The sequence below is a fragment of the Rhinatrema bivittatum genome, chromosome 9, assembly GCF_901001135.1.
Source record: "Rhinatrema bivittatum chromosome 9, aRhiBiv1.1, whole genome shotgun sequence".
NCBI classification, from domain to species: domain Eukaryota; kingdom Metazoa; phylum Chordata; class Amphibia; order Gymnophiona; family Rhinatrematidae; genus Rhinatrema; species Rhinatrema bivittatum.
Window position 1 is genome coordinate 55,076,489 of NC_042623.1, and position 18,389 is coordinate 55,094,877.

Genomic DNA, 18,389 nt, shown 5'->3' on the forward strand with positions numbered 1-18,389 from the left:
ATAGTTTGATGTCTTTTTGCAATCTGAGTTCTGAAGGCATGGTGTTCCATAATGTAGGCCCTACTAATAATAGGGCTCTATCTCTTACTTGCGTTAGCCTTGCTGTTTTGACTGAGGGAATAGTTAGTAGTGCTTTGTTTGCAGATCTCAGGTTCCTATTGGGGACATGTACTCGAAGTGCAGTGTTTAGCCAATCTGTTTTTCGTCATGGATTAATTTATGTATGGTACATAGTGACTTGTATTATATTCTCTGCTCAATGGGTAACCAGTGTAGTTCAATTAGGGGTAGATTTTCAAACCGCGCGAATTGGCGTACTTTTGCTGGCGCATCAGGCGCAAGCAAAAGTACGCGGGATTTTAGTAGATACGCGCGTAGCCGCTAAAATCCTGGATCGGCGCGCGCAAGGCTATCGATTCCGTATAGCCGGTGCACGCCGAGCCGCGCAGCCTACCCTCGGAGGGAACTTTCTTTTGCCCTCCCCTCACCTTCCCCTCCCTTCCCCTACCTAACCCACCCGCCCGGCCCTGTCTAAACCCCCCCCTTACCTTTGTCGGGGGATTTACGCCTCCCGGAGGGAGACGAAAATCCCCGCGCGCCAGCGGGCCGCTTGCGCGCCGGGACGCAACCTGGGGGCGGGTTCGGAGGGCGCGGCCATGCCCCCGGACCGCCCCGGGCCGTAACCACGCCCCCGAGCCCGCCCCCAAAAGGCTGCCGACATGCTCCCAAAACGCTGCACCGACTGGGCCCGCCCCCCGACACGCCCCCCTCAGAAAACCCCAGGACTTACGCGAGTCCCGGGGCTCTGCGCGCGCCGGTAGGCCTATGTAAAATAGGCGCACCGGCGCGCAGGGCCCTGCTCGCCTAAATCCACTCGGATTTAGGCGGATTTAGGCGAGCAGGGCTCTTAGATTGCGCCCCCTAAGGGTGTTAGTGATATGGTCTCTTTTACTTTTTCCCGTCAGAATTCTTGCTGCTGTGTTTTGCAGTATCTGGAATGATCTAATTGTTTTGTATGGTAAGCCCAGTAGTAGGGCATTACAATAGTCAGTGCTCGCAAAAATTAATGCTTGTAGCACTGATCAGAATTTGTTTGGTGTTAGCATGGGTTTTAGTCTCCTAAGAGTCAAAAGTTTGTTGTAACCTTCCCTTATTTTAAAAGATATATGTTGCTTCATATTTAGTTCAGTATCGATTATCACTCCTAGGTTTCGTATTTTCTCAGCTAGTTCTATCTTTTGGTTGTTTTTGAGTGTGATTGGGTTCTGAATGATTTCTAAGTTTTTTCTTTCTAGATGTAAGAATTCTGTTTTCTCTATGTTTATAATTAACTCCATTTGGTTAAGAAGCTGTTTAATAATATCTAGATACATGTGGCCAGATCCAATGTTTTTTCGATTGTATTATCAATGGGAAGTATTAGTTGAATATCATCAGCGTATATGTAATGTGATATGCCCAGTCCAGCTAGTAGGTGGCATAGTGGCAGCATGTATATGTTAAACAGTGTGGCAGACAGGGCGACCCTTGTGTGACTCCTGTTTGAAGGTCTATTTTATCTGATGTTACATCTTTGATCTGTACTTGGAATCATTTAATTGTTATATTGCTTAGTCCTATTTCTTCTACTCTATCTAGAAGTATTTCGTGGTTTACTGTATCGAATGCCGCTGATAGGTCTAGCATTACTAGTATGTAATATTTACCGCTATCAAACCCTCTTATGATGTTGTCTGATAGTGCAAGCAGGAGAGTTTCGGTGCTGTAGTTTTTGTGAAATCCATGTTGTGATGGGTATAGGATGTTATTGTTCTGCTAATTGGTTTTGTACAGTTTTTTCTATTAATTTTGCAAATAGAGGTAGGTTTGATACTGGTCTATAGTTACTTAGGACAAGTGGATCACTGTTTATTTTCTTTAAAATTGGTTTTACTATTGTTCCTTTGAGTGTATTTGGCATGGTTCCTTCTGTTAAGGATTGATTAATGATATTCGTTAGAGTCGGGAAGACTGTAGTGGCTAATTTTTTTAAGTCTATGGTTGGTATTGTGTCCTGTGCATGTGAGGCGGGATTTAGCTTTTTTTAGCATCGATTCTACTTCTAGTTCTGATATTTCATTGAATGCTGTCCATTGTGTGTCTCTTTTTTGCATTTTGATTGTTTGTTTTGATGTTTTTGGAATCTTTGTTTTTAGGTTCATAATTTTGTCCTTGAAGAAGTGAGCTATCTCATTACATCTATTTACTGGTAGGTTTAGGGAAGATTCGGTTTTGTCATTTGTGAGATTTTTAACTATGGTAAATAAAGTTCTTGGGTTGTTTGTGAATTTTTCAATTTTGGTACTGTAATATTTTTTTTTTTGCGTTGAGAATTACTTGTTTATAGTAGGCAAGTAGTTTCCTATATTTTGTCAGGTTTTCAGTTGTTTTATTTATCTTCCAGTCTTTTTCTTTTTTTCTCAGATTTCTTATTACTTCCTTTATCTTTTCACTGTACCATGGGTTAGTTTCTTTGGGTTCCTTGATACTAATCGATTTTATTGGGTTTATCATTTCAACAAATGCAAATCTGTACTAAAAGACTGATGTTAAAAAGCCTTTATGTGGGCAATTTTGGAGTTATCTGTACAAAATCTGAGTTTTGAATATTTTCGCTCACCAACCATGTACATTTTGTGTACATAGCTTTTTCTGCACAAAAAAATGTATCTGGTAAAAAATAGCATCAATGGAGGCTTTCTGGAAGTTTGAGAACTCTGTGGTTAAAGAGGCACACACAAGTCTGGTTGGAAAAATAGCAATCAAGATTTTACATGGATAAAATGTGCTTAATTTTATCTGAGTATATTCAGCAGGAGACTTGTGCACCTATGTCCCACTGAATATACAGGACATGTTATCCCTGATATTTTCTGCTGACCGTGTCATTGAATATTGGCCTCTTAGGGAGATCTGAATTCTTATAAATTAGTGTAAAATGGGAAAAAAACTGGGATTATTCCCCAAATTATTTTGTGTTTTCTCTAAATCTTTGAGGATAAAACAATAAGGGGCAGATTTAAAAGCCCTGCGCGCGTAAATCCAGCTGGATTTACGCACGCAGGGGACTTGCGTGCTGGCGTACCTATGTTGCATAGGCCACCGGCGTGCGCAAAGCCCCGGGACATGTGTAAGTCTCAGGGCTTTGCTTGGGGGGGGGGGGGGGGGGGGGGGGGGGGTGGCGAGGCATTCAGGGGGCGTTCCTGGGGCGGGGCCGTAGATATGGTGCCGGCCTGGGGGCGTTTCGGAGGCGTGGTCGAGGCCTCCGAACCAGCCCCCGGGCTGGGGAATGGCACACCGGCAGCTGGCCGGCGTGCGCAAGTTAAGGCAGGCGTAACTTTCTCAATGAAGATAGGGGGGGATTTAGTTAGGGCTGGGGGGGTGGGTTAGGTAGGGGAAGGGAGGGGTGGGTAAGGTGGGGGGGGGGGCTGGAAAAAAGTTCCCTCCGAGGCCGCTCCGATTTCGGAGCGGCCTCGGAGAGAATGGAGGCAGGCTGCACGGCTCGGCGTGCGCAGGTTGCACAATTGTGCACCCCCCTGCGCGCGCCGACCCTGGATTTTATAACATGCGCGTGGCAGCGGGCACATGTTATAAAATTGGGCATAGATTTGTTTGCACCGGGTTGCACGAACAAATCTACGACCGCGCATAACTTAAAAAATCTACCCCTATGGATTTTGTTGCGATAAATATAATTGCTTTAAAATGAATCGGGGTTATAAAGCAGTGGTCTCCAACCCTGTCCTGGGGGCCCACCAGCCAGTCGGGTTTTCAGGATATCCACAAGGAATATGCATGAGAGAAAATTTGCATGCACTGCTTCCATGACATGTAAATTTTCTCTCATGCATATTCCTTGTGGATATCCTGAAAACCCGACTGGTTGCTGGGCCCTCAGGACAGGATTGGGGACCACTGTTATAAAGGATCTTGCTTTAACACTCAAAGAGGCCTACAATTTTAAATAGCTAAGCCGGGCCACAATAATACCTACATTTTCAAAGCGCTGAGCGCACTAAAACCAGGGGATACACATGTGGCTGGGCTGTGCATGCGCTGAACACATTTTAAAAACGGCCCGGCCACGGGTGTATCTCCCTGTATATGCAGAAGTGCCGGCCCGTCTCAAAGGGGCGGGCTAAAGGGGCATGGTCTGGGCGGGGGCTGGCCGGGACAGCAGCCATTAGGCCCTGTCTCGGGGAGAGCTGGCTGGCGCGTGCAACTTACGTCTGCTCGGAGGACCCAATAGATTTATATCTTTTTTGAAGGTGCGGTCTCCAGAATATAAGTCCCAAATGAGGTCTCACCAGGGACTTATATGGGGCAATATCACCTCCCTTTTTCTGCTGACCATTCCTCTCCCTATGCAGCCAAGCATCTTTCTGTCTTTTGCCATCATCTTAACCACCTGTTTGGCCACCTTTAAGATCATCAGATACAATCACCCCCAAATCCTGCTCTTCTTTCTTACTTAGAAGAATTTCACCCTCCTATAATGTTCCTCGCCCTTGGGTTTTTGTATGCCTATATGCATGAGTGCATTTTTTTAGTATTAAATCATGGCTGCCAGACTCTAAACCATTCCTAAAGCTTTGCTCCTCATATTTTCCACACCTTCCTGGCTGTTCAATCTGTTGTAGATTTGTTTTATTATCGGCAAAAGACAAATCTTTCAGAACAGTCCTTCTGCAATGTTGCTCATGAAAATATTGAACAAAGCTGGTTAAAGGACCGATCCTTGACGTACCCCACTAATAACACTCCCCCTCCTCTGACTGAATCTCATTTACCACTACCTTTTGTCACCTCCCACTCAACCAGTTTTTAACCCAGTCAGTCACTGTAGGGCTCATTCCAAGGACGCTCAATTTATTTATAAGTCGCCTATGTAGAACTGTGTCAAAAGCCCTACTGCAATCTAAAATATTCTACATGTAGCGCTCTGTCCTGATCTGATTTTTTTCAGGCATCCTTTATTAGCCCCCTATTGCTGTGTTTTCAAACTACATATATTTTTTTCCATTTTGCAGATCTCTACTTAACTGTTATCTTTGAAGATATCCGGTTAAGGAGCTAGTTATCCGGCCACACAAGGCCAAATCACTTAAAAATCTAACCAGCTATATTCAAAAATAGCCAATTAAGTATTAAAGTTATCTGGGATGTTTTTTCTGCTGAATATAGAAAAAATATAGCTGGATAACTTGTCTGTTAAATGGCCTACTGAATATTGGCCTGTTTCAGACTAAATTAAGTAGAAATAAGTAAGCAAACAAGTTGTAGGCAATACCTTTTTAATGGATTAACTCGATCCATCTGTGACTAGCTTCAGAGTGCTATTCAAAAGTATCATCTACAACTTGCTTGCTCACCCTTATGTCCACATATTCAAGGGGACTCACGCAGCAACCACAATACCTCGCTCAAACTAAACGAAGAATCGCCATCTTGATGACCTTTGTAGATATTGATTTTTGTGAGGTTCTAAAGACCTTGTACATGAGAGAACCATCCTCCTTTGATAAGACTTTTCTTCTAGCATGGTGAGGATAACTATGGGCAAAGTATGAGGATTACATAAACTCATATTACAAGCTTAAAATGGAATGCTTACTCAGCTTCCTTGGCTTTTGCTGCGAGGTTCTGTGCGTCTTGCAGTTGCCTTTTTAACTTGTTCTCATTTCTTGCATAGTCATCACAATAGTTCTTGATCTTGTTGAGCATGCTTATAAGATCTTTTGGAGCTGCTGGTAGATTAATAGCTAGAACTTTATTTGCAACTTTCTCAATGTCTTCAGGGGGCACAAACTCGACTGTAATAGAACAGTAATATAAGAAATATAGCACATTTATTCTACATACTGTAAAGGAAAATTATGCATTCCATGTATATTAGTAAAGCTGACATACAAAACTCGATTTTGTATTATTTTATGCAACAAGCTGATAATAAAAAAAATACTTGATGTAAATTGTTTAATGCTGTATCTATTAAAGGAAAACTTAGTTTTGAATGTTAATTTATTTCTATGTATTTATTTATTTATTTTTAATATGTTGGTTCTAAACATGTGGCAAGAAGCAGGCAAATTTAAGCACAAAATTGGAGAGCATGGGAGAGGCTCAGACGAAATATAAGGAAATACTTCTTACTAAAAGGGAATAGGAATAAGTCTAATAGCCCAATGGCAGATATAGTGGCAACCGAAACCATGACCAAATTTGGAGATTCTTTGGGGAGGGTGACAGATAGATGATAGCAAATCTCCACCAAATTACAGAATCTGAATTTTGTCTTAGACAATCAGTTATTTTCAATGTTAGTTCAGCCTTTAACCTATTTGAATAAACACCTTTTTTTTTTTTTTTTTTTTTAAATTATCCATCCAAAAAAATATAGACCATGAAAATTCAAGAGATACCTTTGCATGCATTTGGTCCTAGAAGCTGGTTAATTTGATAGTTTGTTATGCCATTGTGTGTTTTGACTTGATTCTTTAGAAAAACTATGGTAGCTTTTAATCTTCCTCTTTTGGCGAACAAGGGAGGGCATGTATGGGTACATAATAGCTGCTCAAATGTGTCTCAACTGAGGGTCTGGGAGAGCTGCAAAACCCCCAGGGGGCAGCACAGGACTTCAAGGCAGGGCAGAGAGAATATTATGCCTGAACCAGCCACCTGCTCTACAGGTTGAGCCCTTGAGTTCTGGTGGCCGGCAGAATTTAGGCTGAGGCTGTAATCAAGATGAGGCTGGAACTTGGAGACAAGGAATGGATACTGAGGCAAGATAGGGCTAGAGACTGAAACAGGGCACATGTGGAACTAGACTGGACAGGTTGGGCAGACTGGGACAAGGCAAGGCACTGGCAGTACAGGGAACTGATACCAGGGACAGGACTTTGCAAGGCAAGTACAAGACTAGAGAAGACAGATAAGGACAGGAAAGGACAGGGACAAGACAGAACAAAACAAGGAACACAAGAGGCCCGAAAGCAGTAGTTCAAAAGGCCCATAGGCCTGACAGGGAGTTACTAGGAGACCCAGAGGCCACAGGCTAGGCAAGGCAGAGCTAGAAGGCCCAGAGGCCACAGGACCAGGCAAGACTGAACTAGGAGGCTAGGAGCAATACAGGGTAGAGCAGGACCAAGTAGGGAGCCAAGTAGACTCGATGACAAGGCATCAGGTATTGCAAGAGACAGGGCTAATCAGGCCAAGCCCTGGTGAGTTATGAGCCCATGGAGACCATGGCAGGAGCAAGAGCAGGTAAAGCTCCATGGGAACCTCTGGTGGCAGGGAGGCTGCATAGCGTATAAATCTGTTCTGTTTTATTTCTAGATTACTCTAATGAAGGTCCACTGTTGGGTCCAAAACACTATAATACATTTCTAAGGATCTATATAAGCACTAAGGAGTGCCTGGTTCATCATACTGAAGTCCACCTGGGTAAAAAAAAACCCCATAATATTACAATCCAGAGTGATCCTTTATTTCTTGATCATACTGAAGGGGTTTTTTCCATTTTGTGTCTATGAGAAAAATGCTTAGCATACCTGACCCTATGTTATGAATGTGGGTGCTACTCCAAAAAAAAAAAAGCCTGGGGGGTATTAAGCCAATGTTGAAAGTTAAGACCTGAGAATACAATTGTTTTCCAATCACCATTTTGACTTGTTAAAAGCTGCATGCACCACTTGACATTGCTTTCTATGCCCATGCACTACCCTTCTTTTGCTATAGACTAAATTATTTCAGGGGGAAAAAAGATTTAAAAAAAAGAGTGACTGCATCTTTTATTTGAATTTTTATATTTTCTAAAAGTTGTAGCCTATTTTAAAACATTTTTTATGGACCAGTGAAGCAACCGCTATGACCTCTGGAAATCCATGTCCCCAGTCAACCTAGTTTATTATTTGCGAAACAAAGTAGAACATGACAGACATCAAGACAGTATATTGGGAGAACGTTATGATCATTAGATTTTCTGAGTAAATGTATAATTTAAATACCTGGCTGTGGTATTTGGCTTGAGGTGTTCCCAGGGTCTAGACATGCACACATTCCTGTAATGTTAACTGTAAAATAAAAAGTTATTAATGTATACATTTCAAAAGGAGCTGGAATATTGGAGGATGCAGGATCATGTTACTCTCACCACAATTCCATTGGATTAGGAAAACATAACTGGACCCTAGAAACCATGCATCCACCATCTTGCCATTAAGTTAGAAAGTCTCCTATCAATTGTTGTTTAAAGCAAGTTATTTTAAACATGTATTAATAGCACATAGCTGCAACTGACATTCCTGGCTGCAGTTACAATACAAAATTGCAAAAATAGTACATTTTCATCAGTTGTTTTAGCTGGCAAATGCATAGGGGCGGATTTTAAAAGGAGCGCGAATAGCCTACTTTTGTTTGCGCTCCAGGCGCAAACAAAAGTACGCTGGATTTTAGTAGATACGCGCGGAGCCGCTCGTATCTGCGCGTATCTGCTAAAAACCTGGATCGGCGCGCGCAAGGCTATGGATTTTGTATAGCCGGCGCGCGCCGAGCCGCGCAGCCTACCCCCGTTCCCTCCAAGGCCACTCCGAAATCGGAGCGGCCTCGGAGGGAATCCTCTAACGCCCTCCCCTCACCTTCCCCTCCCTTCCTCTACCTAATCCACCCGCCCGGCCCTGTCTACACCCCCCCTTACCTTTGTTGGGGGATTTACGCCTCCCGGAGGGAGGCGTAAATCCCCGCGCGCCAGCGGGCCTCCTGCGCGCTGGGACGCGACCTGGGGGCGGGTACGGAGGGCGCGGCCACACCCCCGGACCGCCCCGGGCTGTAGCCACGCCCCCGTACCCGCCCCCAAAACGCTGCCGACACGCCCCGAAAACGCCGCGACGACCGGGACCGCCCCCGACACGCCCCCCTCGGAGAACCCCGGGACTTCCGCGAGTCCCGGGGCTCTGTGCGCGCCGGTAGGCCTATGTAAAATAGGCTTCCCGACGCGCAGGGCCCTGCTCGCCTAAATCCGCCCGGTTTTGGGCGGATTTAGGCGAGCAGGGCTCTGAAAATCCGCCCCATAGTGCGTAATTGGAATCAAGATAGTCTGATCCCATGGCCAATTGCATGTCACTATTGTATCGATAAAACCTTGCTCACTGTCGGGCCGATACAGTAGAACCCGCGGGAGATCCAGCGCTCCGAGGCGAGCACCTGCTCTCCCAACGCGCGCCCAGGCCACTCTCCTGGGCGCGCGATCAAGTATTTAAATGAGGACCCGCGGTAAAAGGAGGCACTAGGGACACTAGCGCGTCCCTAGCGCCTCCTTTTTGACAGAAGCGGTGGCTGTCAGTGGGTTTGACAGCTGACGCTCAATTTTTCCGGCGTTGGTTCTCGAGCCCGCTGACAGCCACGGGTTCAGAAAACGGGCGCCAGCATAACTGAGCATCTGTCTTCGGACCCGCGGGCACATTTAAAAATTTTTTTTTTAATTTTAAATTTTTAAAAATTTTGCTATGATATTAAGTCGAAGGGTGTACAGAAAAGCAGCTTTTTCTGCTTTTCAGTACACTTCCCCGGTGCCAGCTGAAATTAGTGCCTGCCTTTGGGCAGGCGTTAATTTTTGAAAGTAAAATGTGTGGCTTCACTGCACATTTTGGGGTAGATTTTTAAAAAAAGCGTGATTGCGTACTTTTGTTTGCGCAGCAGGCGCAAACAAAAGTAAGCTGGATTTTATAAGATACGCGCATAGCCGCGCGTATCCTCTAAAATCCTGGATCGGCACGCGCAAGGCTGCCGATTTTGGGCAGCCTGCGCGCGCCGAGCCGCGCAGCTGCCTCCATTCCCTCCGAGGCCGCTCCGAAATCGGAGCGGCCTCGGAGGGAACTTTCTTTCGCCCTCCCCTCACCTTCCCCTCCCTTCCCCTACCTAACCCACCCCCCCGTCCCTATCTAAACCCCCCCCTTTCCTTTGTCCCTAGATTTACACCTGCGAGAAGCAGACGTAAATCTACGCGCGCCAGCGGACTGCTGGAGCGCCGTCTTCCGACCCGGGGGCTGGTCCGGAGGCCCGGACCACGCCCCCGGGCCGGCGCAACGCCCCGGTCCCGCCCCCGAAACGCCGCGTCATCCGGTCCCGCCCCTGACACGCCCCGACACGCCCCTTTCAAAAAACCCCATAACCTACGCGCATCCTGGGGTTCTGTGCACGCCGGCGGCCTATGCAAAATAGGCGCGCCGGCACGCAAGGCCCTGCTCGCGTAAATCCGGGCGTATTTACGCAAGCAGGGCTTTTAAAATCCGCCCGTTTGCTTTCTGTATCACGCGGGAATGTCTAATAGGCCTATCAACATGCATTTGCATGTTTCGGGCGCTATTAGTTTCGGGGGGGGGGGGGTTGGCCGCGCATTTTCGACGTGCTGTTACCCCTTACTGTCCAAACCCGGGCTAACAGTGCGCTCCACTGGAGCGCACTTTACTGTATCGGCCCATATATTAGAAGTATAAAAGATGGTGGACACCTAATACCATGCTGTTGGAGCTCTGAAGAAAGAGCTGGCATGTAAGCTGCCTCTTGGCTTCTATGTAACATGGTGAAGTTTGAGGGGAACTTAAGACCTACCCTGCTATTGGAGTCATTTTTTGTTACTGTGGCTGAGGATATATATAGAGTTTAGGCTGTATGGATTCAGAGTTTTCACTCAGACACAAACTTGTTTGAAGGCCACAGGCCAACCTCTGAGTGAACTCCTGTTTACTGTCTTGCACTGTGAAATGTTTACGAACAGGCAAGAGTCTGTTTATTTAGTTATTCCACTAAGTCTATGATGAGAAAACTAGCAATTAACTTATACTAAAGCCTGAGAGAGAGAATGAAGGCCACATAGATGAGTCTGAAATCTGATAAGAACTCAGAGTGGGGGAATGCCACAACTTTCACAAGGGTTTGTAGTGTATAAAGAGAGACAGTGAGAAAGAAAGAGGGGAAAGAGAGCCCTGACATGATGGTACGGCTGATCCTTAGGAAATGTAGGCTTTTTATATCTATATAGCAATTGTTACTATCTACCATTACGTTTTCTATACAATCTGATTTTATTTGTTCTATCCTCCTATTGCACAAATAAACTTACTTTCTTACCTGGAACCGTGATGTACTGAATCAAAGATTGTGTGTGGCCATTTGTGTAGGGGATAAGCACCTGGGTTCAAGCCCCCAGGTATAATCCCAGTAATTGTGTGTGTTTATATGAGATTAACCCCCCAGGTCAGAGCCCCTGGGCAGGATAAGTGTGCACGGTCTGAACCCATAACACCTGCTGAATCAACATATATCCCGGGAGGCTGGCTCGATTTGATGTGGTGTGGCATGGCGGGTGCAAGGCAGAAGGTTCGCCAGGGTGCCTAGGGTGCCTAATACCCTTGCACCGGCCCTAGCCATAGGAAACGATTTTGGTGTCACTTGCTCCTGCAACCAGGAAGGCAGAGATGCTGTCTCCTGTTTTTTGAGTGGCTTGGGCTGGAACGGTGGACCGATAAGGGAGGCGGTCATCTTACACTATATTTTGTAGGCTAAACAAAGGATTCCTCTCTCAGGACTGTGCATTTTCAATTGTCTGGGTTTTCCTTTTTCCAGAAGGCCATGGGTTGGGGGAATTCGATGGTCAATTTTTTGGTCTGTCATATGCTGTGAGAGAGACAGGGGTCCAGTTACGGATAGACGGTGGCCGTTGCGATTAGACGACCTTGTGGTGTTGGTAGGTAGCTTTTTGGGGGTTGGACTAAAAAGCTTTTCTTTTCCGTGTGGGTTTTGGGCTGGCTTTTTACGTAGCTCTAAGAGTTGGGGAGCTGGTATCTGCCTCAACGGGTCACCCAGGCTCGGTGGGAACTGCTGCTAAAGAATGCTCGGTTGATAGGGGATTGCATATGTCTGGTGCATACATAGATTTAAACTGGACCAACTAGCCAGGGGTCATGGATTTGTCCTTAGCCATTCAGTGGTGCTAGCAGTTTGCCTGGTAGATAGCATATGGGCTTTTTTGGCTGTTTGCCCCATGGGTGATACTTTTTTCCTGATTCATGAAGATGGGCTGCCATTGACACGTTTAAAATTTGCAGGTGTCCTCAAGCGTGCTATTAGTTGTATGGGGGGTGACCCTCAATTTTACAGTACCCATTCCTTCTGCATTGGTGCAACTACTTTGGCAGATGAAGCCGGTATAGGAATGGAGGCCATTCAGTGCATTAGTCATTGGAGATCGGGAGCCATTGTGTTGTACATACGATTTGGGCACAGCAAAGTAACTGGGAGCTATGTTTAATTTCTTTTGTTGTCTTTTCTTGTAGGTGTTCACCAGAGCATGGTAGAAAGAGGATGTGCCTGGATTGTGGACCACTCTTTTGTATTTTGTATTTGTGAATGGGCAATTTCCCGCTCTTACAGTGAGCAGTTGGGGATCAGACTTCGCTGGGGTGGTGTGACAGGCATGCGTTGGGATCAGCTGTTCGAGATCGTGCAGCAGATGTTGAAGACTTTTTATTTACAAGAGGCAGTTTTGATCCGTTTGGGGGGGGGGGGGCAATGACCTTGGTTTGTGGTCCTGTAGGGATTGTATTACCAGAGCCCTGATGAATATGTTGCCTGAATTGAGGATGGGGTGGTCAGATATTTTGTATCACCCTAAACTGAGCAAGCAGTCACTTTGGAGAAGCGCAGCGGTATAGTGAAAGTGAATAGGCAAATTAATAACTAGCTGGTTTCACAAGGGGGTTACTGGATTGTCAATGGCTGGGTCTGAGACTGGTACCTGGGATTTCATAGAGCAGATGGAATTCATCTGTCTGACATAGGCATTGATTTATTTAACAATGATATTCAAGATTCATTGGAGTGGTTGCTTGTCTCTGTGTAATAGGCCACAGTTTTGTTTTGCTTTTTTTTTTTTTTTTTGGGGGGGGGGGGGGGATATACAACTGTTCCATTTTGGAACAGTAGTCATCCATGGAGGGTAACCCAAACCTGTTAGAGGGGGTTGTGGAGAAGTTAAGGTTAGATTACAGCTAAAGGTGGCACTATATGAGCCTGGAGGCTCGTTTTTTTACCTGCAGTCATTGGGACAGTGGACACACTAACCAATGGCACTGGATATCTACTGTTGGGAGTGTAACAGGGATGTCTGAGCAGATGGATTATAGGGCTGGCTAGCATGGGAAGCTAGGGTTGGCGCATAAACCAATACCGCTGAGTTGTGGCGGAGGCAGTTACCACATCGGTTGGGGGATTCAATTGATGTTGTAAATCCTGGTTCTGGGCTTGCGTTAAATGCGTGTTATCATAGAATTGAGTTCTGATTAATAAACTGCAGCCATATGTTTAATCCACATTAGGTATCTTGTTTATTTCAGGGCTTGGTTTGGTGGGCCAGGAATGGGGCAGCTGCCAAATTATCCCAACTGATCATGTTAATGGTATCATCTGTTGGAAAGCTAGAAAGAGGTTTCCCACAGTGTTGTGGGGCTATTTAAGTCAAATCAGCTTTTTTGTACCCTGGAAACATCATATTTTTTGCCTTTCTGGTAAACATGGACACCCATTCTATTCAGCATCAGCTTGCTTGTCACTAAGACTATATATGACACAAGAGAGATAATTTTCAAAGGAGTTACAAGTGTAAATGTAACATAATATCCTAGCAATTTTCAAAATCTATTTACATGCGTAAAGCACTCTTACACATGCATAATCTATGGCCAATTCAATGGCATATATTGTAGCAATTTTCGAAAGCCTACTTAAATGGGTAAAGTTCAATTACCCGTGTAAAACCCAGTTTTATGGATGTAAATCTTTTTGAAAATTACCCCCATATTGTTCATACACGATTATAAACCAAATTCATCCCTTTCTCTGTTACGGATGGTTCAAGTGGTTGGTCTACTCCTTGTGAAAAGTTAGATGCCTTTGCTTTGGCTCCTTAATTTACTTTAATATTTAATTGATGACAAAATCATTAAACAGCACTATGGTTTACATATAAATGATTATAACCAAATAAAACAATACAGTAAAACAAAACAATAAATTAATCAAATTAATACAAGATTGCAAAAATATACAAACACTGAATAATAACATAACTAGATAAATAACTTTAATAGTAAAGTAGTTCTAGTACAAAGCAACAATTCCTGAATGAGGAATTTCAGAAGAAGGATCACTTTAGGCCCTCCTGAGACTCCCACCCTTCAGAAAAAACTATAAAGGAAATATACGTATAATCCACTGTTTCCATAGAAAACCAATAAATATGATTATGAAAAAAAGGAAATAAAAGATTTATGCACCAATACCTTAGCGACTTACAAGTACATCTTAAAAAGTATGCGCGTGCACCCATAAATGCGCATATTGGGCACGTGCAAAATACTTTCAATTTTATATCGTGCATGCAAGTACACGCGTACCATTTAAAATATCTCAGCCGCGTGTATGTGTTGGAGCCTTTACGCACGTACTCACAAGTGACTGGCTGGATCTCTCTGGCCCAATATCCCCAGACTTGCACATCATCAGGACCAGTAGTAAAGTTACCCGCGTAACTTGGTGCACATTACCATGGTCAGCCTTGCAAAATTCAAGGGTGCATGTTGGCTCTACCCTGCATCGTTTCTGCCTCCTTATTCTTGATGCGAGCACAGGAATGTGCGTGCATACTTCCTGGCTTCTTAAAATTTGCATTGCTCGTGGGCAGCCCTCATACACGTGTATGGGGCCATTTTTGCACGAGCAATGCTTTTAAAATCTACCTGTTAGAAAAGAGCTATAGTGGTAATTAGTTATTCAAAAAGATATAGTTGCGATGGAGAAGGTACAGAGAAGGGCAACCACAATGATAAAGGGGATGGAACAGCTCCCCTATGAGGAAAGGCTGAAGAGGTTAGGGCTGTTCAGCTTGGAGAAGAGACGGCTGAGGGGGGATATGATAGAGGTCTTTAAGATCATGAGAGGTCTTGAACGAGTAGATGTGACTCGATTATTTACACTTTCAAATAATAGAAGAACTAGGGGGCATTCCATGAAGTTAGCAAGTAGCACATTTAAGACTAATCGGAGAAAATTCTTTTTCACTCAACGCACAATAAAGTGCTGGAATTTGTTGCCAGAGAAGGTAGTTAGTGCAGTTAGTGTAGCTGGGTTCAAAAAAGGTTTGGATAAGTTCTTGGAGGAGAAGTCCATTAATGGCTATTAATCAATTATACTTAGGGGCGGATTTTAAAAGCCCTGCACGCGCAGGGCCCTCGCACGCTGGCTCGCCTATTTTGCATAGGCCGCCGGCGCGCGTAAAGCCCCGGGACGCGCGTAAGTCCCAGGGCTTTCGAAAAGGGGCGGGAGGGGGGGCGTGTCCGGGGCGTTCCCGAAACGACGCGGCGTTTCGGGGGCGTGCTGTGGTGTTTTGGGGCGTGGTGCCGGCCCGGGGGGTATGGTCGAGGCCTCCGGACCAGCCCCGGGACCGGAACACAAGCGTACTTTTGTTCGCGCCTGGTGCGCAAACAAAAGTATGCGATCGCGTATTTTTTAAAGATCTACCCCTTAGGGAATAGCCAGCCACTACTATTAATTGCATCAGTAGCATGGGTTCTTCTTAGTGTTTGGGTAATTGCCAGGTTCTTGTGGCCTGGTTTTGGCCTCTGTTGGAAACAGAATGCTGGGCTTGATGGACCCTTGGTCTGACCCAGCATGGCAATTTCTTATGTTCTTATCATTCAAAATGAAGACAGAACTTAGTTACACAAACTCTTACTGAAGGGTAGCAGATTATTAGAGAGTTTTTGAGCTGGCTTTTTTTTGTGTGCTCAGCACCAAGATGCTCTCTGGCTCTCTGACTGAGGCTACGGGATAACTGCAATGGAAGGATGCAACCCTTTAACAGATCACAGGAGAGCTGGAGTGCAACAGGGGATGGATCAAGAGTTTCCTTGGCTTCATCAAGCCCAAAATCATTGAGAAAACATTTTTTTTCATTGTTTTATTCTTTTTTTGGGGGGGGGGGAGGGGGCAGAGGGAGCTGTATTTCAGTGCTGAACTGTCTACTCAAATACATAGTTTCACCACAATGCAGATTGTAGGATTCTGCAAAGATTCCTCCATCTCTGCCACTGCCTGCTAAGGGAAGGCACCATAAAGTTCAGATTATGATGCTTTCCCTGGAGACTTGAAATATGTAAAATAAAAAAATAAAAAAAATTTGCTCCAGGCAAATATTTTTGGCGAGCTCTTACCTAGCAGAAATTGTTTCACTTTGTTGATGAGATCTTTAGTATGCTCCTTCTCTCTTTCTGTTTGATTCAAAGCTTTCACTAGTGTCTCATTTAACTTGGAAGCTTTAACCTTGGTGTCTTTTGCTATTTTTCTGATCTTTGCAATCTGAAAAGAAGATGTATTGCTTAACATAGATTTAAATGTTTTAGAGAATGCAAAAGTAGAATACTTAGAATATTGAGGCAATGTCACAGTGACAATTCTTTTTACATTTAATTTGACTTGCATCCTGATGAGGTGGTGCTGCTGCTCCCTGCAGGCAGTAGCAGAAGAGACACAGTGTACCATCACACAGCATATATGCTTATAACACGTGAGGCAGGCAGTGCCAACATGGCCGTACTGAGGCAGTTTCCCAGTCCCTACCCAGTCGGGTGCTGCTGTTATTGTGTGCACAGATGTAAAGGCAGAGAATCGACAACAGTTAGTAACATAGTGTTCTGCCATACTGTGTACATTAACATAGCACTGAAGCAGAGACAAAGAAGCAGAGGAGGGAATCTGGGGTAGAAAGATAGAATTAGCCACTTAGGGGACCATGCACTATAAAGTGCTCTAAACAGCTTTTAGTGTGTGCTTGGTAAAAAAAAAAAAAATAACATACAGACTAAAATGTCACTGAATGGGCAATGCAGTACATTTTTGTGTGTACATGCAAACAAATTGCTTTAATAATATGAACATGTTATTAGCACATATGCTAAGCTAAAAAGTATGGCACCTCATTGCTATATCCGCCTGATACTTGCACAGATTAGCAACTATGTGCTAAAAAGAACATGTGCAGTCCTCTCTTCCCCATGGCTCGGCCTCCTCGAATAAATTCTGTATTAAAGTTAGCGTGGCACACAGGGCTGGGCCTCACAGCAGAGCATCTGGAGCCCAGGAGAGAAGGTAAACGAGAAGAGACTTCCAGGAAAGGAAGAGCCAGCTCAGGAACACACACCTCAAGGGGACAGAGGACAGAGATGAGGCAGAGGAGAAGAAGCAAAGTGTCTAGGAATTGAAGTAGGGGAAGGGGATTGGATCAAGATGACAACGAACACGGGCCCTGACTTTACAGTCTGGGGTACTGATAAGCAGACATAAGGGAACCAAAGCACGGGGACTGCTTCTACAGGCAAGTTCATAAGCAAAGCACATCAAGCAGCACTGTCTGAATTTTCAAGGAGGCCTCATCACTCATTAAAAATGTTGCTAGCAGAAATTTTTAATGGATTATCATAAGGCTTGAAGATAACTGCATGGCAGGGCAGATATTACTACCACAGGAAGCTTGCTGGGCAGACTGGCTGAACCATTTTTCCTTGTCTGCCATCATTATTATGCTATCCAAGACATCATGTAAAAATATATAAGAAAGAGGGACAAAACACAATACAAAGTTTTAACGTTTTTACATACTATTTTAACAAGATATAATGTACTTAGCAAAATAATCAATAATTCCTCTTTTTGACAATGAAACCACAAAAAATATCTATAAGACTATCACTCACACATCTCTCATAACTCACACCTACAACAAACAGAAACACCAAAATTGTTGTAAAAAATGTAGGTTCATATAATATAACTTCAAATAACCCCCCCTAGGAAGCTAGTTAGTAGCGAAACAGGGGTCTCTGTAAAGGGGGTTTGGGTATTTCTGTTTGTTGTAGCATGCTACTTCCTATGCACATCAAACGACCTTTGCATGCACAGTAAGCTTTAGTGTATAGGCTCCTTTCCGTCACACAAAATGCCTCTAATTTACACGTGCTACTTAATTTTTAACTCAGTATTGAAAAAAGGGCATAAGCATTAAAAAAAAAAAAGAAGAACTTGATACATAAGTAGAAGACTATGTGCAGCAGCAAGACCTTTCCTATTTTTTTCAGGCTCTCATCACGGTAAAAGACGTTGCATTCTCCTCTTGTTGCTATTTACTTTAAATTCTATTGCTAAGGATGGTGCTCATCCTCCCACGCGTCTAGTGTACATTTTGTCTGAATTTTCTGTTAGGAATCGGTGTGATTTAAAACAAAGCGGTGTTACTACAGTCA

The 18,389-nt window shown here is 44.4% G+C and overlaps 1 protein-coding gene across 1 annotated transcript in view; it reads right to left on the bottom strand.

The window, feature by feature from the left end:
* Window positions 1-18,389, bottom strand: part of LAMB4 (laminin subunit beta 4) — a 261,501-nt gene that overhangs the window by 39,966 nt on the left and 203,146 nt on the right. The window contains exons 30-32 of the mRNA XM_029617285.1: window positions 16,305-16,449; window positions 8,046-8,111; window positions 5,654-5,852 (exon numbers count right to left, since the gene is read on the bottom strand). Of these exons, the coding sequence (XP_029473145.1) occupies window positions 5,654-5,852; window positions 8,046-8,111; window positions 16,305-16,449 (410 nt within the window). The remainder of the gene's footprint in view (window positions 1-5,653; window positions 5,853-8,045; window positions 8,112-16,304; window positions 16,450-18,389) is intronic.